The sequence below is a fragment of the Genypterus blacodes genome, unplaced genomic scaffold, assembly GCF_046128005.1.
Source record: "Genypterus blacodes isolate CSIRO-AG114 ecotype Tasmania unplaced genomic scaffold, CSIRO-AGI_Gbla_v1 ptg000426l_1, whole genome shotgun sequence".
Lineage (NCBI taxonomy): Eukaryota > Metazoa > Chordata > Actinopteri > Ophidiiformes > Ophidiidae > Genypterus > Genypterus blacodes.
In genome coordinates this window covers 15,001-33,057 of record NW_027467197.1, presented here as the reverse complement: position 1 = coordinate 33,057, position 18,057 = coordinate 15,001, and the positions used below count along the sequence as shown (strand labels likewise).

General features: G+C 51.2%; 3 protein-coding genes across 4 annotated transcripts in view; 2 read left to right on the top strand and 1 right to left on the bottom strand.

Moving 5' to 3' along the window:
* Positions 1 to 21: 21 nt before the first annotated feature.
* atg5 (ATG5 autophagy related 5 homolog (S. cerevisiae)) lies at positions 22 to 11,352 on the bottom strand (the record flags this gene model as incomplete). The annotated part of the gene is made up of 8 exons (XM_076138980.1): positions 11,247 to 11,352; positions 10,486 to 10,668; positions 10,269 to 10,396; positions 9,844 to 9,922; positions 9,400 to 9,562; positions 9,013 to 9,107; positions 2,225 to 2,342; positions 22 to 167 (listed from the first exon to the last, which is right to left on the bottom strand). Coding segments are annotated over exons 2-8 (837 nt in total), but the record flags the coding sequence as incomplete, so codon positions are not given.
* A 587-nt stretch (positions 11,353 to 11,939) lies between these two features.
* Positions 11,940 to 14,476, top strand: dctn3 (dynactin 3 (p22)). Its single transcript, XM_076138984.1, has 7 exons — positions 11,940 to 12,104; positions 12,387 to 12,471; positions 12,588 to 12,674; positions 12,775 to 12,858; positions 13,551 to 13,609; positions 13,705 to 13,764; positions 13,931 to 14,476. The coding sequence occupies exons 1-7, from the start codon at positions 12,003 to 12,005 to the stop codon at positions 14,015 to 14,017; spliced, it is 564 nt and encodes a 187-aa protein (XP_075995099.1). The 5' UTR covers positions 11,940 to 12,002; the 3' UTR covers positions 14,018 to 14,476.
* Positions 14,477 to 15,025: 549 nt separating this feature from the next.
* The window catches only part of nt5c3a (5'-nucleotidase, cytosolic IIIA), a 7,088-nt gene continuing 4,056 nt past the window's right edge, over positions 15,026 to 18,057 (top strand). Inside the window, exon 1 of one of the 2 annotated variants that reach the window (XM_076138981.1) lies at positions 15,026 to 15,460. In XM_076138981.1, the coding sequence (XP_075995096.1) occupies positions 15,323 to 15,460 (138 nt within the window). In that variant the 5' untranslated portion in view covers positions 15,026 to 15,322. Of the gene's footprint in view, positions 15,461 to 17,765; positions 17,798 to 18,057 lie in introns of those variants that run through there. The other variant, XM_076138982.1, reaches the window with a different exon arrangement.

Here is an 18,057-nt window from a genome sequence, read left to right as displayed (position 1 = left end):
AAATCCCGTTTATATCTGAACCCGCGCCACCTGGTCTCCTCCCCGCCTGGCTCCTGGTCCCTGAGAGGTCGACACTGAGCCTCCGTCAGACACAACACAGGGGCCATGTTTGAAGATCACAGAGGAGCCAGGAACCCCAGATCTGCTTCTTTGTACATGTGAGGGTCCTGGCAGAGAGGAAGCAAGAAGCCCTGTGAACTCCTGAACAATACAAGCAGCCACGCCCCCCCGTCGCCCACCTGCCCGCCTCGTCCCTGAACACACGTCCCGCTCTCTCTTAACCAAACACGCCGCCATAATCCAGGGCTATCACGCCGCTCATCTACCAGCCGAGGAAGAGGGGGAAACCAAACAAACGTCCAGAGACAAAGGAGCCCACTTTCACCTTGATCAGCCAGGCGGGCTGGCAGGGGAGGGGAGACTTAACGTCAAAGACATGAAAGACGACCACGGCAGACAGGGAAGACGCTGGAGACGACGGCTCAGAGAGACAGACGGGATCAAAGAGGACAAAAGAGAGAAGAGTGGTGGAAGGAGGAGACGGAGCTGTTAGTGATGATCGCACAACATCTCAGGGTGTGTACCCAAGAGAGTGTGTGTGTGTGTGTGTGTGTGTGTGTGTCTCTCCTATAGATCCACCAACACGTTTAAAGCCTCTACAAGCTCCTGTACATGAACACCAACATGGACCCATGAAGGTCCATTAGAGACCTACAGAGCTGAAGAGAAGGAAGAGAAGAAGAACATCGACACACTGGCGGCCTGTCGCTTTAAGAGACAGAGAGAGACGATGGCTCTGAAATGTAAATGCGGCGCATACGTGACAGTTTGGTTGAATGGTCTCCATGCATGTCAGAACACAGATCCATGAGAAAGTGGCCAGAACCTTTCAACAGCACCGAGCTGTTATTGTTGAAAGATGTCAGCTGATGGCTGTATTTCCTGCCGTCTGGAGCCAGAAACAAAGACTAATGTACCAACTAACAGCTGCAACCACGACGGGGACGTCAACAGGGCCCAGATGCATTGTGGGAGGCGGAGGAAGAGGGATGTGTTAGTGACAGGCCAGCCTCTAAACATGGCTGCATCAGGACATGAAAGGGAGGAAGTCTAGAACACAATGCATCCTTCACACACCATCTGCTGCCTAATGCAACAGAACTAATCCAAGTTCTGGAGAGTAGACGTGTGCCACGCAGGAAGACGTGCGGTGCATCTGTGTCTCATAGAGAAGACGCCATGTTTAAGTCATCTACACACGGCTCTGCTCTGTGTTTAACAGGAACACATCCATGAACAGCACGCTTAGAGTCAGGAGGCCTGAAGGAGACACACCACACACACACACACACACACACACACACACACACACACACACACACACACCACACACACACACACACACACACACACACACACACACACACACACACACACACACACACACACAACACACACACACACACACACACACACACACCTCCTCCATGCAGGTGAGTCTCCTGCGGGTCCCCTGTGCTAACTCACTCTTGTCTCCTTATCTACTTCCTCTCTCCTCCTCTGTAGACGCTGCCTGTTTAGACTGGCACTCGTCTCTCTCTCTCTCTCTCCCTCTCTTTCTCTCCACATGTGGAGTGAGACCTGTGAGCTCTCTCTTCTTCTACAGATCTGTAACCTCTCTTCTTCTATGGACCTGTAACCTCTCTTCTTCTATGGTCCTGTGAGCTCTCTCTTCTTCTATGGACCTGTACCCTCTCTTCTTCTATGGACCTGTACCCCTCTCTCTTCTTCTATGGACCCGTGAGCTCTCCTGGTGTTGCCCCCTGGTCTCCATCACAGCTGACTGCTCTGTATTTGTATTGTTGTTTCTTTTGTCAGACAACCGCAGGAGTATAAAAGTTATTTGACAGTGGCTCATAAATGCTTCCTGTTTACTGAAGCAAACCGCCGCAGTCAGACGGCCAATAAAGCAAAAGCGTCCCTCCACCAGGGACAGCAGGGAGGGACGTCCTCCGGTAAGGACAGTGACTACAACCCAGGGAATGTGCCCACGCTACAGCGCCACTCAGTGGTCAGTCTGGGTTATGTTAAGGCTTAAGTCATCACATATACTTTCTTAGAATCTATAACACGGGACCAGGTCCGGTACCAGAACCTTCACTGTGTGTGTGTGTGTGTGTGTGTGTGTGTGTGTGTGTGTGTGTGTGTGTGTGTGTGTACCCACCGTGGTGTGGTACAGCAGCAGGGTACGTCTCTCTCAGCAGGTCTCCAAGTGTGTGTGCGTGGCCTTCAGGTGAAACGGGACGAAACAGTTTCTGGATGAACGGTCTGTCACTCGTCGTCTGCAACGAGAAGAACGGAGCGCAGCGGTTTGATGACACGGCACAGAACAGGTGTGTGTGTGTGTGTGTGTGTGTGTGTGTGTGTGTGTGTGTGTGTGTGTGTGTGTGTGTGTGTGTGTGTGTGTGTGTGTGTGTGTGTGTGTGTGTGTGTGACAGTACAGGGAGAGTTTAGACTGAAATGGAGTGAATCCTCAAGTAAGAGGTCTCCAGCGTGTCTCTGCTGTGTAGCTGCTGGTTTAGTTAGTAACGTCTGGAGAGGAAGAGAGCAACAAACACACTTTCAGATGAGTTACTACTCATGTTCACACATCAGACGCACAACATTCACAAGCTGGACGGAGCAGGCAGACAGTAAACACGAGACCTTCCTGTAAGAGCGATGTGTTCTTACTTTGAAGTCAATGAAGGGGAAATTTAAGACCAAACATGAACCAGGCTGAGCCCAGCTCGGTGACTGAGCAGCACGCAGGGACGACAGGAATGTGGAGCCATGAGCTCGCACAACGCCAGATGTGGGAATCGCCAACATTTTGGACAGATGTTAGGAGGCTGAGGACATCTTTAACCGATCTCAATCAGTCTGGAAAGTGTTTTAGTCCCGCCTGAGGGTCCCGGCCCGGCTCGTAGCGTCCTACCACACGGTGAGCTGGAGCGGGACAGACGTGGTTAAAGCGTGTTTGTGACTGGTGACTGACGGGAAACCACGTCAGGACTGTTTACCCCAACAGGCTTCACTAAATATTAGCGTTTAGTTTCCCAAGTGCTGGTGATTTAAAGCGAACACGTAAACACGCTGGCAGTAAATCCTCCTAAGATGTTTATCACTCAGCCTTTATTTATTATTATTGTGTCGTTTGGAGCTAAATGTGGACGATGACGCGGCACAAAGTGTTGACACGCAGACTGAGTGTCTCTTCTGTCTCTGAGGACAAACTGGAGATGTAAACAGAGACGTGTGACTATGGAGGTCTGCTGCACATACATGAAGCCTTCCATCACCTCACATGTGGATGGAAGCTCCGCCCACTGGACTCTGGGCCGGAGCGTCCATTAAGCGCTCTGCGGTGTAAACACAGAGGCTAAACTCATGTGAGCCTCAACGACTCGTAGGACTCCTCCGCCTCTGATGGGACGCAGCATTCCATCAGCCTGAGCTGTGTGGGAACCAGAGCAGACCACAGAGCCACAGAGCAGCTCGACCCAGTCTGTCCCCTCTGACCGGGGCTCCATCATCACCATGGAGACCAGTACAGCAAAACCTCATTCACTGCTGCAAAGTAAGTGAAAGAGTCAAGTAAGCACAGTTAGAGACGCCATGGTGTCCTGGTCCCTCTGAACCAGGTGAGACCAGGACCCTCAGGAGAGACCAGGACCCTCAGGTGGGACCAGGACCCTCAGGAGAGACCAGGACCCTCAGGAGAGACCAGGACCCTCAGGTGGGACCAGGACCCTCAGGAGAGACCAGGACCCTCAGGAGAGACCAGGACCCTCAGGTGAGACCAGGACACATGCCAGTCCAACTCAAGGGTTTGGACCTGTGCCACCCTCAGGCTCTACGCCGCTCTGTACGCTCTGTGTAAATGTCAAGAGTCTAAGCTTTCACCTCAGTGAGGGGTTAAATATTCAGGAGCTCTGCTTACCAGCTGACCTGAGGGCAGCAGAGAGGACACAGCAGGGACACACACACACACACACACACACACACACACACACACACACACACACACAGACACACACACACACACACAGACACACACACAGACACACACACACACACACACACACACACACACACACAGACACACACACAGACACACACACAGACACACACACACAGACACACACACACACACACACACACACACAGGGACACACACAGGGACACACACAGGGACACACACACACACACACACACAGGGACACACACACAGGGACACACACAGGGACACACACAGGGACACACTCACACACACAGACACACACACACACACACACACATACACACACAGGGACACACTCACACACAGGGACACACTCACACACACACACACACACAGACAGGGACACACACACACACACACAAACACACAGGGACACACACAGGGACACACTCACACACAGGGACACACACAGGGACACACACACAGGGACACACACAGGGACACACACACACACACACACACACACACACACACAGGGACACAGGGAAACTCACACAGGGAAACTCACACAGGGACACACTCACACACAGGGGGACACACACACACAGGGACACAGGGACACTCACACAGGGACACACACACACACACACACACTCACACACAGGGACACACACACACACACAGGGACACACACAGGGACACTCACACAGGGACACACACACACAGGGACACACACACACAGGGACACACACACACAGGGACACAGGGACACACACACACAGGGACACACTCACACACAGGGACACACACAGGGACACTCACACAGGGACACACACACACACACAGGGACACACACACACAGGGACACACACACACAGGGACACAGGGACACTCACACAGGGACACACACACACACACACACACACACACACACAGGGACACACACACACAGGGACACAGGGACACTCACACAGGGACACACACACACACACACAGGGACACACACACACACACACAGGGACACACACACACACACACACACACACACACACAGGGACACACACACACAGGGACACACACACACAGGGACACACACACACAGGGACACAGGGACACTCACACAGGGACACAGGGACACTCACACAGGGACACACACTGAGCATTAACCCTGTGAGGTAGTTGACCTGTACAGGATGAAGCAGTAAAGCTTGAGTGAAGCTGAAGCAGAGAGTGAGAAAACGCCGAGTCATTAATCGTTTCTTTGTTTTTGACACAGAACAGGATTTACTCCAGAATGCTGCAACTGTAAAACAACCTGAGTGACCGGTGCCTTGCTTCGTGCCTTACTCTGCCCAATTAGCTTCAGAGGCTAATGGGAGAAACTGCGGCTCCAGAGAGAGAGAAACCAGGTCCTGGCCCGGGTCCGGGTCCGGGTCCAGGTCCTGGTCCGGGTCCAGGTCCTGGACCGGGCCGACACCCTAAACCCAGCAAACTCTGAGGTGTGAAGCGGAGAGTGTGACACACAATAGGGCCTAATCATGGAGCTGTGAAAAGGAAACCGGCGAGCGCGGGGATCAGATAGCCTGAGCGGTAACTACACACCACCGGGCCGGGTGCGAACCAGCAAGAGGAAGGTGGCCGCCGAGGTGCCAAGTCCACGCTCGGGTTACACAGAAACACTGAGTCACTGACAGGAAGCGCAGTGTTCGCTGAGGGATCGCCACGGAGAGGAGAGCCAGAGCGGAGAGAGTGTGCGCTAAGTGACAGCGACTTCATTGCATTTTGAAATAGCCCGGCATGAATAATTGAGCCGGGCGCCACACAAAGAAGAAGCTACTGATCCCTGGGGACAGAAGCGTGATACTGTTTGGATGGAGACACTTTCTTTTCAGCTGGCGTGACACCTTAGCTGGCACAGCGGCACACGGAGACACGCAGGAGAGAGAGAGGTGTCGTTCAGGTGAGAAGAGACGACTCGCTCTCTCTCCCTGAGTGAAAAGACCAGCGACACTCAACACGCCCTCTAATTGGCGTCGGGGATTCAATCCGGCTAATTGAAGGTAAAACAATGGCGGGCGGTACGCAGAGGCGTCAATCACTCTGGAGTTTCCAGGCAGTGCAGAGGGACGAGAGAGGGACGAGAGAGAGAGAGAGAGAGAGGGAGAGAGAGAGAGAAAGAAAGAGAGAGAGGGACGAGAGAGAGAGAGAGAGAGAGAGAGAGAGAGAGAGAGAGAGAGGCTGTTTCCACTGAGCAGAGAGCTTCCATTGGCAGATTAAAGCTCCAGACGCCTGCTGAAAAGCCTTCATCTTCATCTTCACAGAGTGTGAAACAAACACCTGCACAGGAGGCGGAGCCTCATTCAGGCCTCAAGCACACACACTCAATTATTTACACTCATGTTGCTCAGATGTGATAAAGCCAGAGTGACTTTTAGGGAGGCGCTGAAAGGAAATTAAAGGGTTAAATCAAAGTCATTGGAGCTCTAGTTTGGTTCAGAAGATGAAGACTGGACTGAACCAGAACCAGAACCAGAACCAGAAGAAAGGAGGTCACAGGTGTTACATTTGACCTCCAGATCTGCACCGTGTTCCTGTTCTCACTCAGTAGGATCTTGCTTCAGATAGAGACACGCCTGTATCTGCCCCTGGTTCCAGAGAGCTCATACCTCCACCAAGGCCCAACACTTCTCTCCAAACATCTGACACCTCTCCTGACCACCAGATCCAGATCCTACTGACTCTGCTTCCATCTAGTGGTGACTCAATGTAAACACAGCAGTCTGGATGGTCGTCTATGGACGGACAAGCAACCACTCAACACACACACACACACACACACACACACACACACACAGGTCTGAGGACGGGCCAGGGGGCGGCAGGGAGGACACGCACACGCTAACACACACACACGCTAACACACGCACACGCTAACACACGCACACGCTAACACACACACACACACACACACACAGGATGAGGTCATCACTTCTGAAGCAGCTGTAACACAAACTGTCCATGCTCCTCTTCAGTTGTTAGATGTTTAGTTTGTACTTCCTGTGAGCCCGTGTCTCTGATGATGTCACCGCTGGGCCCTGTGACATCACAAGCATGTGGGCCGTCCAGTCGGACCTGCAGCACCTCAAGGTGACCACATGGGTCTGAAGGAGGCCACTCTGGCACACGCACACACACACACACACACACACACACACACACACACACACACACACACCAGTGTTTCCAGCATTCCCATGTTTAGTAACTCTGTGTGTGTGTGTGTGTGTGTGTGTGTGTGTGTGAGTGTGTGTGTGTGTGAGTAAGCACTTAGTCACAGAGCGGGCAGAGACTTATACCTGCAGAGCAACAATAGAGGCGCTCTTTTAAAGGCAGCACAGTAATCTTTACCCTCTGCACAGAGAGACGCTCGACCCCTCTGGCTCTGTGAGTCACAGAGCGCCGCCACCTCAGGAGCAGGAAGACGCTCTGGCAGCCAAACAGGTCTGAGGACGGGCCAGGGGGCGGCAGGGAGGACACGCACACGCTAACACGCACACACACGCTAACACACACACACGGCGTAACACACACACACACAGGCGCGCGCGCGCGCGCACGCACACACACACACACACACACACACACACACACACACACACACACACACACACACACACACACACACACACACACACACACACACACACACACACACACACACACACACACACACACACACACACACACACACCCCATGAGGGGAGCAGGCCAGAGGAAGTGGCCTCTCTGTTATTTGGTCTGAGTGTTGTCATTAATTCTGTCTGCATCAAACACAGCACATGTTATTTACACTAAAGACCACAATCTGGCTTTGAAGGCGTGTGTGTGTGTGTGTGTGTGTGGGGGGGGGGGGTCGTTGCTCTGTCAGAGAGCTTCACACAGCTTCACCCTCTCTTCTGTTCTGTTGTGTTCTGTTGTGTTGTGTTGTGTTGTGTTCTGTTCCCTCACTGGCCTGAGCCTGACCCACTTCCTCCCGTCGCCTGAGCGACCTCGTCTTTGCTCACAGCCCCAAACACAACGTGAGCTGTGAGGAGCTCTGTGTGTTGCTCTGTAGGAGTGACGGCGTGCTGAGCAGTGATTGGCAGCTGCCTCACTCCGGCCTCGCTGCTGCTCTACATAGAGGCGCAGCGTACGTGTGGCCCAAAAAACCCTCACAGCTGCTCTATAACTCTATATCTCTAACATCACTGCTCGTGTTGGACCCAGAGGTTGACCTGTCAGAGCCTCTCTGTTCTCCTGACCTGCTGAGGGAAGCCTGAGCTCTGGACTCCCAGCATGCTCTCTGGCTGCTGCTCTAACGTGTTCCAGATGAGACGCTCTGCTGCTTATTCATCCTGTTTCCCCTCTGTCTGGTCTCGTCCTGAGGGGACTTTCACCTGAGTCAGGCGGGGCTCTGGAACAGATGAATAAGCTCCAACATCTGTGTGAGCAGGAGCACACGCCTCCTCCATGTTCAGCTCTGATCTGTGACACAGTGACACTGAGCTCCTGGTCCAGGGTCAGGAGAGGAAGAGAAGAGGAGAGGAGGAGAGGAGGAGAGGAGGGGAGGAAGAGAGGAAGAGCCTCCACTGCCTCGCCTCTATGGAAGATACGCTGACTCATGGTTTGACCCTGGGCATGAGGTCATCACTTTAGGTCCTATGGGAGGTTGGTTTGGACCCCACACACACACACACACACACACACACACACACACACACACACACACACACACACACACACACACACACACACACACACACACACACACACACACACACACACACACACACACACAAACAGGACACCGTAGACCAGACCAGAGTGACTCACAGGCCTGTAGCACCACCTGCTGGGCTTTTGAGGGAACAGCAGCTCACCAACACGTGTGGAGTGTATGTGTGTGCGTGTGCGTGTGCGTGTGCGTGTGCGTGTGCGTGTGCGTGTGTGTGTGTGTGTGTGTGTGAGACCTGGTATATCCTGAAGGGGATGAATCTGAAGCCTCCATCCTCAGTAGGATACTCCATCAGCTTCCTGTTCATGGCCGAGAACTGGTCAAACTTATCTGGAACAACACACACACACACACACACACACACACACACACACACACACACACACACACACACACACACACACACACACACACACAGTAAGTAAAAGTAGCAACACCCCCCTCCCCCAGATGAAAGTGTGAGCCTCCCTCTCTCTGTTTCTGCTCTCTTTTAGATGTGAAAGTGAGCTGAAGATGTTTCAGCTCTCAGTTTCACCGCCACACAAACCAGGGCAATGGAGGCGGGGTGGGCGGGGCCTATTCATGCACAGTCTCTATTCTTGTGTGTGTGTGTGTGTCTCACCGTTCTGCAGGCCCATCCACAGCTGCTTGTGGTCCTTCTTCTGCATGTCGTTCACCACCTGGCTCTTGTGCTTGAGGGCGTCGGCCTCTTTGATGCTGGACATGAAGTGAGCCTCGATCACAGAGTTGGACGGGCAGTGGAGCAGGTCACGGTCGGGGAATTTCTGTGACACACACACACACGCAAGCACGCAAGCACACACACACGCATACACACACACACACACACACATTCAGAACACCATCTGAGTGAATAAACAGAGTTACTGAACCTGCCTGTCTATCTGCCATCAAACTAGCACAAGCACTGCGGAGCAAATCGGTCTGGCTGCCAGTCTGCCTGTCTGTCTGTCTGTCTGTCTGTCTGAGCAGGTGTGGAGGCCTGTGGCGAGCAGCTGTCCTGACTGATCCCTGCTCTCTTCTTCTGTAGATGCAGTCCCTTTACCTTAAAGTGCAGCGTGATGCTCCAGGGCAGGACCGTGTTGGAGGCGTGGAGGTCAAACAGCACTCCGATTGGATAGTGCCTGCAAACAGGAAGTGGAAAACTTCAGCTCCTCACTTACATCTGTGGAGCATAAATATAACAAACAGAGCCCAGGAGGATGCAGCGTCACCGAGCCTAATAAAGTGGAACCTCAGCGGGCCGTCTGCTCCTCAGGTGAGACTGGAAATCTCACCTCACATCATCTGTGGTGCAACACTGACACCCTGTGGCTGAACTGTGTCACTGCAGATCCTCACACTGACTTATTGGTGTACTGACAATAATTGATGAATATGTTCACTGTGATCTCTCCCCCCCTCTCTCTCCCCCTCCCCCCTCTCTCTCCCTCCCCCCCAACCCCCCCCTCTCCCCACCCCCTCTCTCACCATTTGAGTGGCGTCCCCTCGTACTCGAACCACATCTCCTCCACGTCCTCGGCCTTCATCACTTTGAGGAAGTGTTTCTTCACCTTGTCAGTGACTAAAGGCAGGTAGCTCACCCGCGGCAACAGCAGCTAGGAGACCAGGAGGAAGATTCACAAAATTACCCATGGACACAGAGACAGACAGCTGGGTTTACACACACACACACGCACAGACTTACGTAGTAGGGCTCAGAGTCTCTCTCTGTGACCTCATCCTGGTGCAGAGTGAAGCAGGTGGGGATCCGTCCGAACCAGACGTCTCTCAGCACGTCTTTGTCATCTGACATCCTGCTGCTGCTCACACTCACACATAAAGGAACCAAGCTGCACACACAGACGAGACGGGTGGAGGGAGAAGGCTCCTGAGACGGACAACACACACACACACACGTTACACCCACTGGGCTCCAGACTTCTATGGTTTAGACAAATAATCTGATCTTCACCATCATAGGTTGATGTGTATGTGTATATGTGTATGTATATGTATATATATGTGTATGTATATAGATGTGTGTATAAGTATATATATGTATGTAAACACAGCGTTTGTGTTCTCAGCGTGTCGCGCTGTAAACTCGCTGCAGTAAATGAAGCCTTAGTGAGGAACAGAAGTCTCTAACTCACAGTAACACTGCGCTAAAGCAGGCAGTGTCACTTATAAATCACCACATTGATTCAAATCAATAGACCGAAGGTGTTTATAACGCGTGTCGCGCAGTTATTACTAAGTTATGTTGAGTAAAGAACAGCTGACTGACAAACTAACTGCGCAGCTGGAATGCAGTCTGACGTTAGCTTCGAAGCTAAGTAGGCTAACTTCTGCTCTGACCAGCCGTTTGTTTACAGTAAACACAGATTTGTTTATCGCGCACCGCAGCTGTCAAACTGCAGCTTCGTGTGTGTGAGGAGGTTGAGGCGATGTTTGATCAAATCTTACTTTTAGTCGATGTTCGTGCTTAGCTTGAATGGAGGTGCTGTCATTCCCCTGCTGATACCGGAAAAACAACTGGCAAACCGTTCACCGCAAAACAACGAACCCCACTGCTCACTTCAAGAACTGCAACACGGCTGTGTGAACAAAGCCGTGTTTTAATATATCGAACAACTGTGAATGACGTCACACATCACCTCAAATGCCACGTAGCTGAGACGTTACGATAAATCGGTGGATTAATGAGATTTTAATGTTTAGAATTGGTGTTTTGGTCTACAACGGTGCGTCATCGTTATGCGACACTTCGCTCGGGAACTTCAGACATCAGTCTAAGAGCATTACTGCCCCCTGCTGGTCGGAGAGCGCTCACATATATCTACCGGTTTGTTTTTTGTTGTTAATATACAAACAAACAAACAAACAGAAGTAAGATATACCGTCATATAAACATAATAAATATATAATAATATAATAATATAATATTCTTGCGAGAGAAAACCAAAAATGTCTTTTCTCATAAGTTTAAAATGGAAAAAACCTCATCCTCAGGCTTTAAAAAAAAATCTACATGATTTAAACTTTTTTTTTTAGTTCTATTCATTATTTCTAAATAGTTTCTAATAATTATTTTTGTATTTATTGGGCAGTTTAGATTTTACTTTTACTCTGAAGGGCTGAGAGCCGGGAAAAGTGTTATTCTCTCTTCCGGTATTAACAGTACGCCGGTCTGTTGTGTTGTGTTCAGCTGGAGCCTCAAATATGGAGAAGAACGTTGAGAACGATGACTTTGAGATGCGCCTGCACGCCCTGGAGGGTCGAGTTTACGGGGAAAGACCCAACAGAACCGGGAAACCCGCCAAGGTTCGGCCAGAACATCCAGACTGTTAGCTTAGCACAGCGACGCCCTGTTTAGCTTCACTGCATTAGCTTCACTGCAGATCATTACGATGCTTCACATGTCAGCTGCTACGCTACATTGTGTGCTTGTGTGTAGTTTTGTGCGATTGTGCGACACTTTAAGATATTAGACATGAGTAAACTGTCTCAAGCTCCATCTTTACGTCATTACTGTGACTGCGGTCAATGTCGGTTGTTGTTGTTGTTGTTGTTGTTGTTGTTAACGTCTGACTCGTGTTGTTTCAGTGCTCAGAGTCTTTGTCGAGGATCCAGGCGGCTCTGACCAACACGGCCAACAAGAGGGAGCGAGTGAAGATCCTGCACAAGAAGAGTGAGTGGCCCCCTTGCAGAGCGACCTCACCTCCATGTCACACACACACACACATACACACACACACACACACTCTCAGGCTGTAACGTGGCTCCTCTCTGTGTCTCTGTGTGCAGTTGAGGACCTGCTGAAGTACCTGGACCCTCAGTTCACCGAGCACATCACAGTGCCCGACGCCATGAAGCTGGAGTTCATCCTGGCAGGTGAGCAGCAGGACCAGGAGGCTGTGAGGGATCTGATGTGTGAAGTGCAGGGATGATGTCATCAGTGTGTGTGTGTGTGTGTCTCTCTCTCTCTCCACAGAGGAAGACTTCCTGCTCTCCCAGGCTGCTTTGCTGGAGCAGATCAGTAACCTCCAGCCTCTCCTGGACAGCAGCTACATCAGAGGTGAAGCAGCGACGGCGCGCCTCATTCTGGGTTCAGCCCCACACTATGAAGGCCTGTGATTGGTCCATATGTTGGAACCGTCACTGGGCTTCCATCGCTACTTTAGTACTAAACACACGGTCCAAAATCTGTTTCCGTTCTCTAACGACTCGCCAGATAAACACCTGCAGCCTGTTTGGGTGTTTCCATGACAACGTTTTCAATTTGCAACTTCAAAATAGACAAAACAAAAACCTGAGAGAAACCCAGCAGCTGTTTCCTCTGGGACCCAGATGTTTACTTACATCTGCACCAACAGGGAAGGAGCTGCTTGGTTCTTTACAGGAGAGTTTAGGCCTTTATCTGGTCTCCTGTCTCCTCTGTGAATGATGTCATGTTTATCTGTGTGATTGTGCAGCTGCTGCCTAAAGTGTGTGTGTGTGTGAGTGTGTGTCTGTGTGTGTGTGTGTGTGTGTGTGTGTGTGTGTGTGTGTGTGTGTGAGTGTGTGTGAGTGTGTGAGTGTGTGAGTGAGTGAGTGAGTGAGTGAGTGAGTGAGTGAGTGAGAGAGCGTGAGAGTAAGAGTGTGTGTGTGTGAGTGAGAGTAAGAGTGTGTGTGTGTATGTGTGTGAGTGTGAGTGAGAGTGTGGTGAGTGTGTGTGTGTGTCCTCAGTCAGCTCTGTCTCAGTGATCTCTCTCTCTCTCTGGTTTACAGATGTCCCTGAACACGCCACCAAGCTGCAGCGTCTGTCACAGATTCACATCAAAGAGCAGGTAACCACTGCTCTTCATCCCCCTCTGCTCCTCCTCCTCCTCCTCCCCCTGTCAGGTCTCAGCTGCTGACTCTCCTCTGTGTTTCTGTCTCACAGGACCAAACTGAGGCTCAGTCTCAGGAGGTGAAGAAGCTTTTTGAGGAGTACAACAAAATGGTACGTTCTGATCCCTCAGCTGTCCGTCACTCATTCAGACTCTCAGGGAAATCCCAGCCCACGTAGGTTCTGTGACATCATTTTAGATGTCTGGAGATGTTTGGGTTTCTCTTGGTCCTTACTGTCTGTGTAGCAAACCTCCTGACCTCTGACCTCTGACCTGCAGATGTTCCTGCTGTCCAAGCAGTTCACCCACTGGGACGAGACCCTGAGGAAGCTGGAGGAGGCCAAAGGCGTCCGGCCTGTGGAGTAGCTGCTCTCAGGGCCGGACTGATGAAGACGGCGGTGGTGGTGATGATGAAGATCTGCGGTGGAGTTTGTGACGGCCAAGCTCCAAGTTTGAATGTCTGTCAGTAATATTGAGTGTTAGCATCTTATTGTCGTCCCCCCCCCGATATGTAAAGGAAGTGAAGACAGAGGAAGGCTCAGTGAGGAACCATGTGACCCTGGAGGAGAGGAGACGTGAGGATGTGATCTTGTGACTGAGGGGATGTGATCATGTGACTGAGGGGATGTGATCATGTGACGCCTCGGGGCAGACGAACACGCTGAGCTTATTTATTTCCACACAGTCCAGCTTTTCATGTTTATAAAATGATGTCATGATTCATTCCAGCTCTGCTTCTCGGCTGTAAGTCCCAAGTCCCTGCTCTGACACGGGTCCATCCTGTGTGACGTCTTAACACAATAAAGGTCATCCGTGTTTCTTGCAGTTTGTTTGTGACGATGATTGATTGAAGTACTTTGCTTACAAACCAGCAGACCTTCTCCAGTAAAGGTTAAAGGTCACATGGAGACAAACTCCTGACATGAGAGAAGCAAACACCTAAAGGACACTTCCTCTGAGGACAGAGTAACAGTAGAAGTGTGTGTGTTTGTGGGGCTGTGACCCCATGAGCTGAGCAGCTGTAACTCTTTAAGTATAGCCTTCAGAGACCCGGCGTCCTCATATGTGGACAGAACTGTTGTCTTCCCTCATTCACAGCTGATTAATCCCAAAGCAAGGAGATATTAGAAATGCATACAAAATAAAAGTCTGTGTCTGAATTGTGATGAACTGAGCAGAAGTTTAATTTGAAGGTGGCGAGTTGGACGGTGTTTTGTCGGAATTCCGGGTATGTTGTCCTTGGAGGCAGAAACCAAGCAGTGACGTCACAGGTAGGGCAGGAAGAGCTTGTCGGCAGAGATACTGTCTTCTAAAGAAGATGACTCACTCGGTCTGTGTCACGTGTCCGCCCGAAGTGTCAAATGAGGGCGGAGCTACAGAGTGTTGCGTTCTGGAGCCGAGGCGGGTTTCACGGATTAATACACGATTCATAAGATTTATCTATTTATCACAGGAATAATCAATAACAATCCTGATCATGACGCCTTTGGACTTCTGACTGAAGATATCGACTTAAATCGACACTGGTGGAGTTTTCAGCCTTGTTTTGTTTTGCTAAAGACAGTGTGTGTGTGTGTATCTGTGTGTGTGTGTGTGTGTCAGAGCCGGAGTGAGCGCTCCTCTCCCACACACACCCTCTCGGTTTCCGGCGGCTCCAGCTCTTGGACCGACATGGACCGGACCGCCGTGGTGAAGGTCGGTGCCGCCGCCAGCGCGAGCGTGTGCGCGCTGTTCGGCGGAGTGGTTCTGGCTCAGTACATAGTGGCGAAGAAGAAGAGAGCGGGGAAGAAGACCAGGATCATAGAGATGGTGAGGGACACACACACACACACACACACACACACACACACACACACACACACACACACACACACACACACACACACACACACACACGAGCTACGAATGCGTCAAGATGGCCGCAGACTGACACTGGACGGAGCCTTCAAAATAAAACCCTGAGCTCGTTCATCCGGGACACTTTGTGCCCAAACGTGTCTCTGTGTCTCCGTGTCTCTGTCAGGTCATTATAAAGAGCTTTCGCGACTGAGCTCGATGCTCCATTGTAGCATCTTAGCTTCACAGACTCTCTGTTATGAGGACTCTTTGTGTCTCTTCCTGTCTCTTCTTTGATGTTTGTGTTCAGACTGTGAGCTGTTCCACTCTCTGGTCACGTGACCTCTCATCTTCACCTTCTGACCTTTGAGGGGCAGTGAACCTTTATTGTCCTCCAGCAGCCTTTGGAAACCGGCTGCTGTCATGGTTACGGTCAGTAACGGATGAGAGAGGATCCAGGTTTAACATGGACCACAGCTTAGTGTGTGTCTGTGTGTGTGTGTGTGTGTGTGTGTGTGTGTGTGTGTGGGTGACCCACATCAAACACACATCACACTGTGTGATTGTGTGACTGCTGAAGGGTTTTTGCATGTTTTATTCTGAAAACCTGGACAGGAAGTGATGAGTTGTAGCTTCCCTGTTGTGAGCAGCTGTGCACATGCGTGAATGATGAAGCTGAGGCAGCATCTGGACCTAGGGTCATACACACACACACACACACACACACACACACACACACACACACACACACACACACACACACATACACACACTCAGGGCCTCAGACTCATGATGTAATGATGTAGTTGATTGATTGATGTATTGATTGATTCCTTGCCTCACTGTCTGTGTGATGATCATTCTGATTCACTTTGGCAGGTCAAAGGTCAAACCTGAGACCTCTTGTCTTCATGTGTGTGACCCTGCTGACCTGCAGAGGGCAGAACAGAGCTACATTAGTGTCAGTGCCCCTCTGTCTGCTCTGTTGAGTGGAGATATCATGATGATTGTATTTAACTCTTTGAGTGATTCTCAGCCCTCAGTTTGATCCTCGGCCCTCCTGCCGTTATCAGCATTGCTCAGGGCGAGCGGTAGTGCTGCGTTATCAGCAGCAGCAGGCGGCGGCGGCGGCGGCGGCGGCGGCGGCTCTGGCCTTCTGCGCTCAGCGACCATCGCTTTGTCTCAACGCAGGTGCTTTGTCTTGCATGACCTTTGACCCCAGCAGGCGGAGGTGGGATCATGGAAACCCCAAACGTGTCCGTGACCTTTGTTCAGGCTCAGCTGGGATCTCTGAGGAATGTTGTGTTTGTTTTCCAAAGAATGTTCTGACAGCTGCTGGACGCTCTGTTTGCACCGACGCTCTGATTGTTGTCCAGGTTTCCATGGTGACCACAGGTGTGAAATCTGAAAATGTGCGTTTCAGGCCGGGAGATGTTTTGGAAAATGCTGAAACATTCCAAACGTAAATACAGCGTTTAGGTTAACAAGGACAACCGGGAGGAAGAGAAGCTGGTGTAGCTCTGAGGGTCACTGAGGGTCACTGTGGGTCACTGAGGGTCACTGAGGGTCACTGTGGGTCACTGAGGGTCACTGAGGGTCACTGGAGGTCGCATGAATCACAGCCGGGAGTGGCCAGGAATACCGACGGCTTGATTTCCGCCTGTAGAGTGTCGTGCTGGGCTCAGATGTGGGTCAGGGCGTGTAAACACGGCGCTCCTCAGCGTTCCTTATGTAACTACCGGCTCGGCCTGATTCCAGCTGAGCAGACGAGTTCAGACTCTTGACTGGTTTGACAGAGTCGTTGCCATTGAAGCCGTTTTCAATGATGCAGAGCGACGCAGAGCGACGCAGAGCGACGCAGAGCGACGTGTGTTTACGCCAAAACCAAAATATTGAAACAGAAGCAGAAAGAAACACAAGGAACCGACAAATAACATAACTGGGGTGTGTGTGTGTGTGTGTGTGTGTGTGTGTGTCCTGTTGAAATGTGTGTGCTCAGCAGCCCCGCCCCCCGATTGATTCTAAGGCTCCTCTCTCTTAAAGCCCCATGCAGGGGTCAAAGGTCACAGTACTGGAACAAGGCTACATTACAAACAGCACTTCCCTTCCCTCCACTGACCCCATTCCATCTCTATTTATACTGTGTGTGTGTGTGTGTGTGTGTGTGTGTGAGGGGAGGGGAGGGGTTGTTTTCTAATCTATTTCTGGCCACGCCCCCTCCCTCCCTGTGCGTTGCCGTGGATATATAAGCGCTCCACACACACAGAACATTTTCTTCACTCCCGTTTTAGCTGAAACGACACACCGAAGGTAAGAGTGTGTGTGTGTGTGTGTGTGTGTGTGTGTGTGTGTGTGTGTGTGTGTGTGTGTGTGTGTGTGTGTGTGTGTGTGTGTGTGTGTGTGTGTGTGTGTGTGTGTATATATGTGTGTGTCTCTCTGTGTGTGTCTCTCTGTGTCTCTGTGTGTGTGTGTGTGTGTGTGTGTGTGTGTGTGTATATATGTGTGTGTATATATGTGTGTGTCTCTCTGTGTGTGTCTCTCTCTGTGTGTGTGTGTGTGTGTGTGTGTGT